We start from the raw sequence: 14,309 nt of genomic DNA on the forward strand, positions 1-14,309 counted from the left end.
GCACATCTCGCATTCCGGGGGGAGGTTCCCATGGTCATATACACCCTCTCAAAAATCTCGTATATAGAGAAAAGGTCACCGGCCTGTATAAGGAATTATAGCTGAGTCAGTTCATTTTTAATATGAATCTCATAGTTATGCTACTAACTCAATGTGCTCATATTCATATTTTGTTTATCTTATACGCTTACGTAATGACGCACACGCAACCTCAGAGGGGGCGTGGGCTTAGTATTTTGGGTATAAATATGGCCTGTAGGCCAGTATGTCGTTGGGGAAGTTTTATTTTGAAACTTCCTTCTATGTGTGCACACGTACACTAAATAAACTCATTTGTTATTCTGCAATAATCCTCAGATGTGGTTTCTTTATTCACGCTTTTCACAACATCATGGCAGAACTTGAATTCCACGTCCATGTGGAATGAACACCAATATTTAGCTATGTTGCTTTCCGTTTGTTGATACATACACACTTTTGGTTTCAATACACAAGTTGTTGCACCCTAGACCTCCCCATCCCTCAAGGCACAGAGATAATTAACCACATACCTGTCCAGTGCTCCCTCCAGATGTTCATGGGACACATCGAAGTAATAGTTGGTATGCTCTCCACTAGTGAACGCATTGGAGCTCCCAGCATGCTCACTGAGAAACTGGCTGTACTCATTCTCTTTTGGGTACTTCTGCGTCCCCAAAAACAACATGTGTTCACAGAAGTGGGCAAGACCAGCAATGTTATGGGGATCGGACAACGACCCTGAGAAAGAATACACAAGAACAAAGTCAATAGGCGACAAGGGTGCAATGTTATCTACTGCAATTTCATTTTTAATGGTTTCATCATTTCATTCTGTAGCACAGTGGTGCATATATTTTTGCCACAGTAAGTAATATGATTGAGGTATTTTGTGTACTATGATGATTTCTAAAGAGAAATATGTGAAATTTTTAATATCAGTAATAGATTTGTATTGTTTCTCCAAAAACCGTTTTTGATGAGTATGTATCTTCTGAAGCAACACTAGTTGTTTTTTTTGTTCTTAATAGAAAAACATTCCAGACAGAATATATGGACTGAGGTAGGATGAAAACGCAAGTTTTCATATATTCAAAAACAATGTTTTTAAACCTACTCCCAAAGAAACAAACAATTTACTTGCAATAAAGCTGGGTCCTTAGGATATTGTAAAATATAATTAAAATTCTGGTAACTCAAACGCCAGAGTATTTACAAGGTTATTCATGAAACTGTGATCTTGCCAAGCAGCGCTTTATCGCACCGAAACGCCTGTTGATAATGTCCTGATCGACACTACCATAGCTTATTAAAGAACACCTTTAGTATCTGTAAGCCAGCAGAAAGGTTAAATGGGAGCATTGAAAGAAGAACATCGATGAAAATCAGCACCGTTGAGGTCTTGTTTGCTACCAAACCCATTCACTTCTCCGACTCGTACTACGATCATACGCAATGCAAAACGACTTGAAAGATTATGAAATGCACAAATGCAATACCAATGTGAACATCCATCGCTGCCGATGATTTATCAGTTGTTGGGTCACATATGAGAATCGCCTTGATGCCGTTTGCCAGTTCGAGGCCACGATACTCTCGCTTGTCCTCGGGGGACTTTATTATGTCACTTCCTATCCTCTTCATGGTTAAGGAGTTCATCTTGCTGTATGTTTCTTTCTGCAGCCTAAAAGAGAAACGAGACAAGAACTTAACGGGGCAAGACAAAGGCAGTGAACAAGAAAAATGAAGTAGGGAAGTTGGCTTTTGCAAACTATTGCATAACGAATTACAGAAATCCACTTTGGCGACTCGGACTTAAATGACACCTTAAAGGGCCCAGGGGCCCCATATTCAGTGCAAGTTGGGCAACATCACTTCTACCAGAAACTAGATTTCAGGCTCCATGGCAAAGACTGATTTGGCACACTTATGCACTGAAATATAGTCCTATTAAAAAAATAAAGTGCCGAAAACCTCCACATTGTAAACATTTTGGCCAGTACCAAATAGATGCCCAACAAAGAACGGCTTTGAAAACATTGAGGTACGTTGACCATGAGTCACATCTAATAATATTCGTATAGTATGCAACCTGTAGACATCCTCTCTCTTTTCCAAATTCCAGCTTGGCCTAAGCACTGGTTTCCAACTCCAGTCCTCCAGCAGCCCCAACAGGCCACGTTTTAAGAGGTATCCGTGCTTGAGCACAGGTTGTTCAGTCAAAAATGATTGAGCTACCTGTGTTCATGCAAGGACAGCCTTAAAACCTTAACCGATAGCATTCCATGTGGACTGGAGTTGAGAACCACTAGTCTATATCAATCAGGACACTTATTGGCTGCCACTTTGCATACTTTGGCCAAGATCCACAAAAAGGGTGCCAACCTTAAGTCCCATTCATTTAGGGCTTAGCGCCCTTTTGTGGACCTGTCACTCTGCCATCTGAAAATCTTGAAGTCCTTAGAGATTTCTCGTGACCTCAATCTGGATGACTAAAAGTACTTGGCAAACATTTGAGCTACAGCTCCACAAAAGGAGCAGATTACTTTTGGCAGTTATACGAGTTCACAGTCTGCCCCCTCGCCCTTTTTGTTGTTGTTGTAATATGTATAGGAAGTAGGGGGTCGATGGAGCTGAACCTCGTTCATTTCCGCTCCTGGGTCCCCCTGCTTCTGAAGGTACTTACCGGGAAGGTGCCGTCAGCACTGCATGGAGGTTTAAGATCCCCGAAGTCACTTTCTATTGGCCCGTGTCATGCAAGAGATGCAAGCCTCCATTTTGTTTCCCCGGGAAGGGGCAGTACCGGCAGCGCCTTCCCTGGTAAGTATTGTGGTTACCAGTGGCTCCCCGGAGCTAAATTTAAAGCGGTTTAGCGACCAAGACCCCTTCCTATAGGGGTTTTTTTTTTTTTAAAGGGGGAATGAGGTTAACAGATTAGGTGAAACTGCTCCTTTAAAAAGCAGCAAAACACGTTTTTTTATCAGTTCTATAGTATTAGATAGTAACATTTTGTGTTTTTATTCAAATCTTAATACCATTTTTAATTAGTTTTAAGCATTCGTTGATTTCTATAGCAGGTTTTAGCCCACCTCCCCAGCAGTGCAAGATCTTTGCAACACTTTCCTGTTTGTGATCATTTGTTGCAAATATTCCCAACAGTTTCAACTGTAACAATAGATAATGTTACCTTTCTTAATGTACAGATATATTATAGCTGCTGAGTTACACTGACTGAAGCAGCCATTATGTTAGCCACACAATTACGATTTTGACAGATCTATAACAGGAGCACCAAACGATTGCCAGCTTAGGTAACAATGTAGAATTATATATTGTCGCAAGCAAATAATAAAAATTTAAAAGTTGGAAAGTACTGAAGTATTGCTGCTTTAGTAGGTAAAAAATAAATAATAATATGCAGACGGTATTAATATTTTAATTTTTCAAAGAAAACTTTCCAAAGTTATGTAAAAATAATTCTGCGTATCACTCCCATCAATTCAATTTGGTCCTAACAGGGACTGCACCTTTAATACACTGTGGTAAGTAAATGGCCAGGGCTGTAGGTATTAAAATTAGATTTGTTCTTCGAACAGTTCCCTATTTAATATGCTCCTCATGGTCTGGAATATTTAAGGTCATCTCATCTTCCTGAGCAAAGAGAGACGCCTTCACAGCATACTGAATAGGAGCCAAAAGGGAGTTACTCATGTAACTTTTATAATCCCGATTGGGGCAACATCACACGGGAACTCCCCTGGACTTCGATGGGAGATTCCATGAGACAGTGACCTGATCGGCACCAGCATAGTTTAATGAATAACCGCCAAGAGAGTCATAGTACAACTGTGCAAGCAACAACACGCTAGACCAGATCAAAAGCAAAGAGAAATATCACAAACTCAAAGTCAACATGTAGAGCAGGAGCTCAGGAGTCAAGCATGTTTGGTTTTTCCATCGGTTAGCCGTGATACACACAACTTTGAATGAGCCTGACAAACATTTATCAACAGACCAAGCACACCCAATGTATATTGTTATATTGAGGGACAGTTATAGAAATAAAACATCTCTACATAGTCTATTTCTTAATGTAGATAGCCTTCTATAACAGGGAACTGGAAAATTAGCCAAGAACCCAATGGCAGGACAACAATTACGAAGCATGGAAACACTAGAGGACGTACTGAACATCCTGCCGCTGGCCTCTACCACACATCACTACCTATCTTGCAGAAGATGAAGCGATGTTGTTTACGGAGAATACCTACCTACCTTCTATAACAGGGGCCATTAAACATTATATACTGGTTATCCTTAAGTGCCTAAACCAAGGGTGGCCAACTCCATATCCCCAATATCTGGCCAGTTGGAGGTTCTTGAGGTCTGGAGGTGGACACCCTTGGCCTAACCAGTTTACAAATAATCAGCCACTGGTGGGACTATGGTCATTACCCCTCCACATGCAAACAAAAGTCCCGCTACATCTTTTTGTATGTGAATGAATATTGGGAACTTGAATGGATAGTTCCCCCAAGGACCAAAGAAAATTACTTGCAGTTAAAAAATATTTCTAAACATTGGTGACTGGCAAAATTTTTTAAAATAAAAATATATAATAATAGGACGAGCTCAGAAAATATTAAAGAATGAGAGATCTGCAAAAATGGAAATGTATAGGACAAAGTGATACCTGAAAAACCTCTAATGCAATAAAAGAGAAAAAAATAATCCAACCACAGCTCCAATGTAGCAAAAAGTGCAAAAGACTTTATTAGGCAATTCTAAAGACCAGTACATCTCGCATCGCCATGATTCTGTCTCCGGAGGTCTTTAGAACTGCCTAATAAACCAAGGGGCCTATGCAGAGAGCAGCGAATTTTAAAATTGGCGAATTTATTAAAAAGTAGCTTTTTTGGAGCGTTTTATTCTCCATATGCAGAAAAGTGCGAATTCTGCTATGTTTAACATGGATGCGTGTGGCGAGTTTAAATTGGCGAGATGCGCGCTTCAGAAACGTGTAAAAACAAATTTGCGCCTTTTTTTTCCCTTTGCAATGGCCGCGAGCGGCAGCTTCTTGCCAGTTTTTTTTGGCGAGGCAAAAAGGAGACAATCGCGCCATTTTATTGGCGCGAACAGCCGCTAGATGCCGTTCGCGCCTCTCTGCATACGGATATTTTTAAAACTGGCGAGATTGAGGTTCTCGCCAGCCGCGAGGCGAGTTTTACAAATAGAAAAGAAAAATTGGCGCGTTTTTCGGAACTCGCCATTTTCTGCTGCTTTCTGCGCGATTTTCTCCAAAAAATGGCGAATTTCGAAATAGCGCTGCTCTCTGCATAGGCCCCCAAGTCTTTTGCACTTTTTGCTACATTGCTGTGAACTATTTTGATTCATGTTAGAACAAGGGATTCTACAATATTTTCCTAGTCACCATTTGCGCAATCTTATATCAACTGTTTTGTCACTTTAACATCCGCCCTCCCCCAATCCGTATTTGAAAACATAAAAATGTAAACAAAACAGTAATTTAAAAACACATAACCCTTCCGACAGGACACAAGTTAAGTGTATAGAGCCATTAGATATGCATTTGGAATAGATAATGTTCAAAATCAACAAGCATACTACATAACCAAACATTATACCGATACATAATTAGTGGTACACAATAAAGTTACCTGCTTGACAACATTGTCATTTCGTATCTATTGATCAGAGCCATCTGTCGTCTATTAGATATTGAAGGATATCAGTTTGTTACAGTCTTTTTGCCCGTTCTCGAAGTTTGTACTTCTTACAAGACAGAAGGCTTGAAATGTTCTATTGCATAACACACTGAAGATGTTTATCGCAGGGCGCATAATTGTGTTCAATTAACTTTGAGTCATAATCCATCATGACAATACATTTCAAAAACAGATACAACACTAGGTTGAGATGAGGAAAATTGAGATTGCGTACGTACATGTCAAAGAAGTTATATAGTACAAAAAAAAAAGTATTTATTCTAATTTTGTCGACAGATATGTCCTGCAAACCCCCATTCCCAAACATTAACCGTTTTCAATTACTGTGATGTTTTTGCCAAACTTGGTACATTTAAAATGTATTAAATAGTGAAAAATTTAATTATTTTTTTTTGTCAATAAGATTTAAGATAACCGATAGTGTTTAATGTAGAGGGGTTTTCTCACTTTTACAGTTTGGTCATAAAGGATATGATTTTGTTGCAAAAATATCAATTTGAAATGTGCATACAATATTCCAGCTTTAAACCAAGAACTATGGCGTAAATAAAGTCATCAAGGTTAACTCGTCACTATCTCTCAAAGTTCAATTGTAACGTTACTGGGGTTTTATATACAAGGCAAACCCATCTCAAAGCTGCAGTGGCACTGCAGGAACTGTAACAAGTACCTTGCCACTTTAGCTGCCACATGCAAAAACAAAACAAAAAAACATACCTACGCTATGTTTGCAATCTCAGTAAACAAAAATCTACTGTAATGTACCAGCAATAGTGAGCTCTGCTACTGTACACAACAGATTCCATCATAAAGGGCAAGTCCCACAAGTATAGAAAACATTGATTTGAGCCTCAAGTAAGGGTGTCAGGGCCCGGTGGGGCAGAGTGGTGTCAGGGCCCGGTGGGGCAGAGGGGTGTCAGGGCCCGGTGGGGCAGAGGGGTGTCAGGGCCCGGTGGGGCAGAGGGGTGTCAGGGCCCGGTGGGGCAGAGGGGTGTCAGGGCCCGGTGGGGCAGAGGGGTGTCAGGGCCCGGTGGGGCAGAGGGGTGTCAGGGCCCGGTGGGGCAGAGGGGTGTCAGGGCCCGGTGGGGCAGAGGGGTGTCAGGGCCCGGTGGGGCAGAGGGGTGTCAGGGCCCGGTGGGGCAGAGGGGTGTCAGGGCCCAGTGGGGCAGAGGGGTGTCAGGGCCCTGTGGGGCAGAGGGGTGTCAGGGCCCTGTGGGGCAGAGGGGTGTCAGGGCCCTGTGGGGCAGAGGGGTGTCACCTTCAGCCCTCTGACAACAAAGAGCAGGTGTTCATTTTTGTTTGCAGAGCAGGTGTTCATTTTTGTTTGCAGAGCAAGCACCACAAGCCCCTTTGTTAGCTCAGCAGCTATATAAAAAAAATGACCCCAAATCGTGTTTTGAGTCTGTCGTAAAACCATTTCAAACCCAGGGAGAGGGCGACCCTCAGGAGGCACAAAAGATAAAGCTCCAAGTGACCCATGATATGGGAAACCTACACAACAAGAAGCCACAACTGGATATAGGGTTTCAGAAGGCGATCTAGACCCCAACGCTGGAAATGCGACTTTCTGATCGTAAACCAGGCACATACCGGGGACTGGGACCGGCGGAGGGGGTGCGGGAGGCCGGCGGAGGGGGTGCGGGAGGCCGGCGTGTACCCACCCTCTTACCCGGCTATGAACGATCGGGAGCCCCGAAGACAGCTGACGAGGCGACGGGAGCCCTGCAGCATGGCCCGGCACCACAAACCGGCAGCGAGCAGCGCCTGGAAGAAGCAGCGCCCCCCTCAGCACAGGATCCCGGCCTACAGAGCCGGCCACTGCGCTATGATCCCCGCCTCCAGAAAGGAGGGCGGCCAAGAATGTGTCGGGCTGTAAGCCCCTCCCGCAGTAATGGAGGGTAACGGATCCCACCCTGATCCCCGGCCTCGCCTACCTCACCAGGCCAAGCAACCAGTATGATGCAGGGACACGCGTTACGCGACCCCCAGGCGTGAGGCCTGCACAAGGCCTCTGCTCCCCTGCCCTTTGTATCCACTACATACCTGCTGGGGTAACCGGCCGGCAGAAGGGCGGGGGTGGGAGTGAAGCGGATAGCTGCACAAATCCTGCTGCTATCTCCACGCCCGGGTCCCTGTAACAGGGAGAGGGGGAGGATACACAGGGCTGCGGCTTCAGCTCAGTCATCTGATCAGTCACACAGACACATTGTCTTGCACCTTACCTGTCAAAAGAGCTCAACCACACTGCAGAGCTGCCAAATATCCCGTGGGCAAGCAGCCCTGTTATATATATATACAGCAGTGTGTGTCCTTGTAAATACAGAGCTACTGTGTGTGCATTTAATATAAATGGAGATAGTCTTATGCTAGGCATGGGGTGATGTGGAAACAAGACATGGGCTGACATCAGAATCACATTACCCGATGTTGTTAATTATTTATTAGCAAATATTTTTTTCATATGCTAAAATGTACAAAGCAATGACATTGCCTGTTAAATATGAACACAATAATTTGACATTTTTAATCTGTACAATAAAATTTAGATTTAGTACAAAATATGACTTTGTCAAATGTATGCAGCTGCTTTGAAAGGTTGCAATACACGGTGTACCAGGACTCATTCATTGGCAGTTCCCTGCCAAATGTAGCCCAAAGAGGGCTTTGGACTGTGCTACTGCAAATTGCAGTGTAATTTGTCAAGCTGAAATTCATTTAATTCTCAGTATATACACAGGGTACAGGTGTTGTACATGCTTGCAAAATGTTGAAGTATAATAATGTTTATGTCTTTAAATGTATGTAACATTACAATACTCTTGTGGCCTTTCTACTCCTAGTTTTGGGGGGAATCTGGTCCCTTTGGGAAACTAGTTGAAGAGCCCTAGTGTAGGCAGTCAAATTGGTGTAAAAATTACCGCAAATCTTTCCGGCTACGTCCACGCTACAGCTGACCGCAACAGTCAATTTTAATTTGTCCAGCCACGTACGCTCACGGCGCTGGGTGCTTGCCGAGACAAATTAAATTGACTTTCAGGTGCTCTGAGGGGTCATATGACCTCCCCAGCCAATCAGCGCCAATCAGTGTTTTGGCCACGCCCCCCCCCCCCCCCCCCCAAGCTGACAGAAAAAGTTGCCGAACGCTCATTCTTGTAGAGTTGGTGACGGCACCACTCTCAAGCATCAGGGGACGCAGCCTTAGGCCGCACTTATAGGGCGCGTGACGGCGACGCGACGGATTACGCCACCCGCGAAAGTTGTATTTCGCTTTGCAGCAACGTCGCAAGCGACCTGGCCATTGATTGGTTCAGAGGCTGTCACATGTGGCGAGAGCCTCTGAAAAGTCAAATTTGACCGTCTTCCAAATTTCGCGCCGCCATGTCGCTCCTGTTGCGTTGCGCTTACTATAAGCGCACCCGACGGCGGCAATACATTCGTTTTGCTGCAACGTCGCGTCGCCGGCACTATAAGCGCAGCCTTAGATTGATACAATATATTAAAGGGGCAATCCCTCCTAGGACCAAAGTGTATAAAAGTAGGCGAGGAACAACTGTAGATATTATAAAAGGTTTGTTCAAATCAGCCAAACTGTGTGTTGTATTTACACTACAAGAGCTTTACAAAATATGAACTCGAATTTTAAAAATAGATATTTGTTTTTTCTCAGAAACCTTTTGGTCACATTTGATTTTTGATGTTTTCTAATGCTGGAAGGCTGAAGTGTGTTGAGGTTAATCTGGCTAGTGCTTCTTCTAGAATAGCTCAAACGTTTCCATTTCTTTGTGCTTCACCCGATATGTTAGATGGCAACAGTGAGAAAAAGATAGGTTTGCAGGAGAAGCAGAAGAAAGAGGTAAACTTAGCTACAAATCAAGAAGAGGCAGAGTTGTTAAACACTTCCTGGACATGGCAGTGTGAAAAAGAAAACAAAAATAGCTTTTTACATCTTCGATTATAATATAATTTTGTAATCACGGGAGTAGTATTCCAGAGGCCCAGATTAGTGGAAAAACTGAAAAATCAACCATCTCATATCGGTTTTGTTTTAATCTGACGTATGTTGTAAAATTCTAAAATGTCAACCTCCAAGGACGTGTAGCCAGGTCACCTGATGGCTACTATTCTGCCCTGTACTGGCAGTAAGGCTTAGTAAGCCCTGGTACAATCATGTTGCCAGTAGTTGATATGGGGTTTTCCCCCTCCGAGCACTTGAGTGACAGCGGGAGGCTGTGACATCCGGCCTGGGCATGACTGTCACGGTAGACCAAGCTTATTAACACTTTAATTACCGGGATCATTGATTGAGAAAAGCAGAGACATAAACAAATTACATTTATTCACATAAGGAACGTACAGAACTATGTTACACAAATTACAGGAAAAAGACAACTTACTTTGGAAACTGGGATAACAAAACTAATCTTTCTTAGTTGCAAACATGAAAGGGAAGGGGAGGGTTAATTCCCACTTGTGAGGCTAACCAGGAGTAGGCAATGTTTGATCATGATATAAAAATATAAACATCTTCATAGCATAGTTCAGTTCATAAGACTCAGGATTCCAGATAGTCCAATGTTAGTTGCAAACACACAGCAAAATAATCCCGGCCACTTTTCATTCCCGTAGCCTCTTGCTGTTGGAATCTGGTCACTTGTCCTCTGAGAAATTTAGACGATTTACTCAGAGCTGGAACTTCTCAAATGGGACTGAATCTCAGGTGAATCACAATAGATGGAACTGATGGAACTAACTTTCTGACTAACTGCACCAACTTTTAAAAACTCCAAATGTCCTATTTCCATAATGTCCAGCCAATTTCTGGCGTGGAAACCAATTTCCCCACCTATCGTCAGGTTCTTCCAGTCCTGCAACAACTGGCACACAGCCTCAGTATCGCAACTGAGCATGTGCAACAAAAATATCATCTTCCCCCACCTGTCACCTGGCTTCAGAGTAGTGAGAGAACATGTGCCCGAACCACCATTTTGCCCACTCACTATTCGAACCCACCCCCCAACCCCCGGCTCAAATGCCACTAAATCTGGCCTTGGCCACGTGGCTTCTTTGATCTGAGGATACCGGGCTTCAATTAGCACGGAAGGGCTAACAACTATTCACACCTCTAGTTCCTTGCGTTTGAACAGACTCTTTGAAGATGCGAATATTGGGGGATTATTTAGCCTTTGCTGCTAACACAACAGATCGCACCTCTGGGACAAATGTCTCTTTCACCTATTAACCATGACTTCTAAATCCCACAGTTCACCCACAGGGCATCAACATATATACACACATTAAACTATACCCATGTAATGTAATATATTGTGGGCCTGTCTTATGTGTGGTAAAATATACACATTCTGCTGCTACAATGTGTTACAGTTTTTGATGCATGAAATAGAGCGTAACCTGAACGGTCCCCTTACACTCACCTTCATCTCTTACACTCGCCTTCATCTCTTACACTCGCCTTCATCTCTTACACTCGCCTTCATCTCTTACACTCGCCTTCATCTCTTACACTCGCCTTCATCTCTTACACTCGCCTTCATCTCTTACACTCGCCTTCATCTCTTACACTCGCCTTCATCTCTTACACTCGCCTTCATCTCTTACACACAGAAACTGGATCTTTCAACATATTTCTTTACTCACCAATAAACTGTCAGCTTTTATCACCTAGCTGGCGTTATTCCCTGAACCCCTAAACTAGGTTCAGTATGCCTGGGCTTGTATGTGGGTACCTCTGCTATACTAAGGACTCTGTGTAGAGTGTGGGGATTCATTAACCCCTTGTGTCCCCATGTTAATAAAACAAACTTCCTCTATACCAGGAAACTCTGTGCCTCACTTTTACCTTTTCCTGCTCTGTGCTGAAGCAGGGCGTCCCAGTGGTGAGTCGCAGGAATGTTTTCAGGATGGGAGGTTGACCGGAGCAATGTGCTCTAGTGTATCCAAGAATCTTACCCGATTCCTGGGTACACCCTTGGGGGAATCCTGTAACTCCGGCACCCCAATACATAGCAATATTCTGCAACCAGTTTCTCCGTCAAACCCACCCTGAAACTTACCTCCTGAACATCTCCTGGTCCCAGCACCTCTGGAAAAGGGTAAAACACAAAAATGGCTGTTGTCTCCTATTTTGCGCACAATCGCAGTAATGCATACACAATGCCCGGGCCCAAGAGCTGACACTCTTGGACCCCAAAACACGGGTCAGGGTTAACAAAGTGGGCTTGACCTTTAGTATAAGCCTAGTTAACCCCTTCCCCGCCACAATGACGAATCGTGAGACAGACCTGGCGCCCTCCTCCTGGCTGTATTTAAGGACAGTGCCGCCCCAAATTTGGTAGTGCTTCTACCCACTTGAGAGGGGCAGGTCACACAGCCAAGAGCCTGACTATTGGGCCTACTCTGGTCCTCTCCCCCCCGAGTGCGAGTGAGTGTGTACCATACCTCTGCCCCTGCTAGAGAGGCATTGAAGAGCTGGGACTGCTGCGGGTGCCCTTAGCCTGCAGTGAAGGTCCAGGGACCATCCTTCAGTGGTAGCTGAGAGACTGCATCGAGCAGAACTCTGCCTTGTTACTGTGCTGTACAGTGAGGACAATAACCCGTTCCTGTTGTTATACTTCCTGCTCGGTGTGTGAACTTCCTGGGGGGATAGGTCATCGTTCTACCGTGGGAGATCACCTTCAGTTCCTGGAGGCTATGGCAGATGGAGGCGCTGTACTGGTAAAGAATATGTAGGGTATGAAACCCAGAAGCCTAGTCCTGTGTCCCCACTACCACAGGCGGACGACTCAGCCCTCCTGTTACCAGCAGGTATATGCACCATACACCATAGTAATGGCCAAATCTCCCACCGGGTGGGGGAAACACCGTTACAGACTAAAATCGGTGAGATTTTGTGGTTCTGGGTTAAAGAAAAAAATGGTAATTGTAATGCAAAGTTATTTGTTTTTTATCGATGAGACTCTATTTACCTTTTATGGGGCAGATTCATGAAGCTCTGATGCAGGGTATTGCAGCAGATCTGGCGGTAACTGCCATCAACTTGACCATCAGAGCTTGATAAATCCTAACGTGTGAGGTCTCTCACGTTAATATCAATGAGAGTTGATGTAATCTACTGTTTATGATCAATGCTAATACTGTTCAGTGGAGATGCATTTTGGGTTATGTTTGGTGTCTGAGGGTAGGACAATGTGTGGACAAATAAACTTTATATATATGTAACGGGTATTCCCCCTACCCCAATCGCAGATAGAGTGCATGTGAGGGAGAACCGATATGTTACCAGGTGTGGTGCATATACCTGCAGGTTCACAAGAGGCCTGAGCCTCCGCTTGCTGGGAATCTGGGGTGAATCTTCAGGAACGATCTGGTTTACAGCGCCTCCACCTGTGTAGGATTCTAGGAGTGTAGAAGGTTGCCTACACAGGACCCACATACACAATAAGTACATACACCGAAGTATATATATATGAACAGTTTACTGTATATGCAACATAACCATAGCATCACAGATAACGTAATATATGTATCCCCTTTCTCACTAGGAGTACCACTGGCCAACGCGTCACGCAGGACGCAACCCTCCACCGTGTCCAATGTACCACAACCAACCCCAAGTGTGTGGTGACCGCACGGCCCCCTAGTGTGATAGTATATAGAGGTATATTGTTGGTGCGCTTATTAAGGTACCTGCCGGGTGATCCTGCACCCGGGCCCGCCGACAACTTCGAAAAGGATCCGCCGCTCAGCGATCCCGTCTGCGATATCCTGCCTTTCCTAGCACGTGGATCCGTCAGGGGCGATCTCACCCTGGAGATAGTTCTGCTCTCTCTGTAGAGTAGGCTTGAGCCCAAGCCTCTTCGGGGGAAGCTCAGCGTCCGCTGTGTCCCTAACTGACAATATCACTAATGGGCAAGGTCCCTAACCTAGGGCCTGTCCCTGTAGTACAACAAACTGTAATGTGGCTCAGGACCTGACTGGGGCCTAGGTGTAACATCCGCCGCAACTTCTGCCGGAAACCGCCTGGCTGACGCGTCACACGGCAGACCCACGCGCCCGCGCACTGCCAAGCCGGTACGCGCACGCTCTGAAGGGAGCCGTCGGCGCCTCCCACAGGGAGGAAACTCGACCGCACGTCCGCGTGACGTCAGCGCACCGCGCCGCGCATCGCACACGCGCGCGGGTTGCCCGGCAACCAAAGTAATCACCAGGGAAGCCTGACCTGCAGGCTGTTTCATATTAGTACCTTCCTGACACCATTGGAGGACCGGATCACACCCCTGCAAGGTAATTGGATCCTTCCTACTTATATACCTGCTCCTGTCTGTCATTCCTTGCTGAGCATAAACCCCTGTTTATACATTGTGCTCACTGCTGCTGTTTAGTTGTGTCTTGATCCCTGCTTGGCCTTACCTGTCTGTTCTCTCCTGTCCTCATCCTGGCTGTTCTTCGGATTCCTACACTCTCCTACGCTTTGACCCTGGCTTCGTCCCTTGACCATTCTACCTTCTCTGACCCTGGACCTTGGCT

At 44.9% G+C, this 14,309-nt stretch overlaps 1 protein-coding gene across 7 annotated transcripts in view; it reads right to left on the reverse strand.

Annotated features, from left to right (window-relative positions):
- Window positions 1-8,708, reverse strand: part of IDE (insulin degrading enzyme) — an 85,516-nt gene extending 76,808 nt beyond the window's left edge. Inside the window, exons 1-3 of one of the 7 annotated variants that reach the window (XM_075612767.1) lie at window positions 8,684-8,708; window positions 1,518-1,702; window positions 552-759 (exon numbers count right to left, since the gene is read on the reverse strand). In XM_075612767.1, coding sequence (XP_075468882.1) covers window positions 552-759; window positions 1,518-1,677 — 368 coding nt within the window. In that variant the 5' untranslated portion in view covers window positions 1,678-1,702; window positions 8,684-8,708. Of the gene's footprint in view, window positions 1-551; window positions 760-1,517; window positions 1,703-5,696; window positions 5,791-7,355; window positions 7,597-7,808; window positions 7,965-7,987; window positions 8,136-8,683 lie in introns of those variants that run through there. The other 6 variants (XM_075612762.1, XM_075612761.1, XM_075612765.1 and 3 more) reach the window with 6 other exon arrangements.
- Between the last annotated feature and the right edge of the window lie 5,601 nt (window positions 8,709-14,309).

Source organism: Ascaphus truei, chromosome 8, assembly GCF_040206685.1.
Source record: "Ascaphus truei isolate aAscTru1 chromosome 8, aAscTru1.hap1, whole genome shotgun sequence".
NCBI lineage: Eukaryota > Metazoa > Chordata > Amphibia > Anura > Ascaphidae > Ascaphus > Ascaphus truei.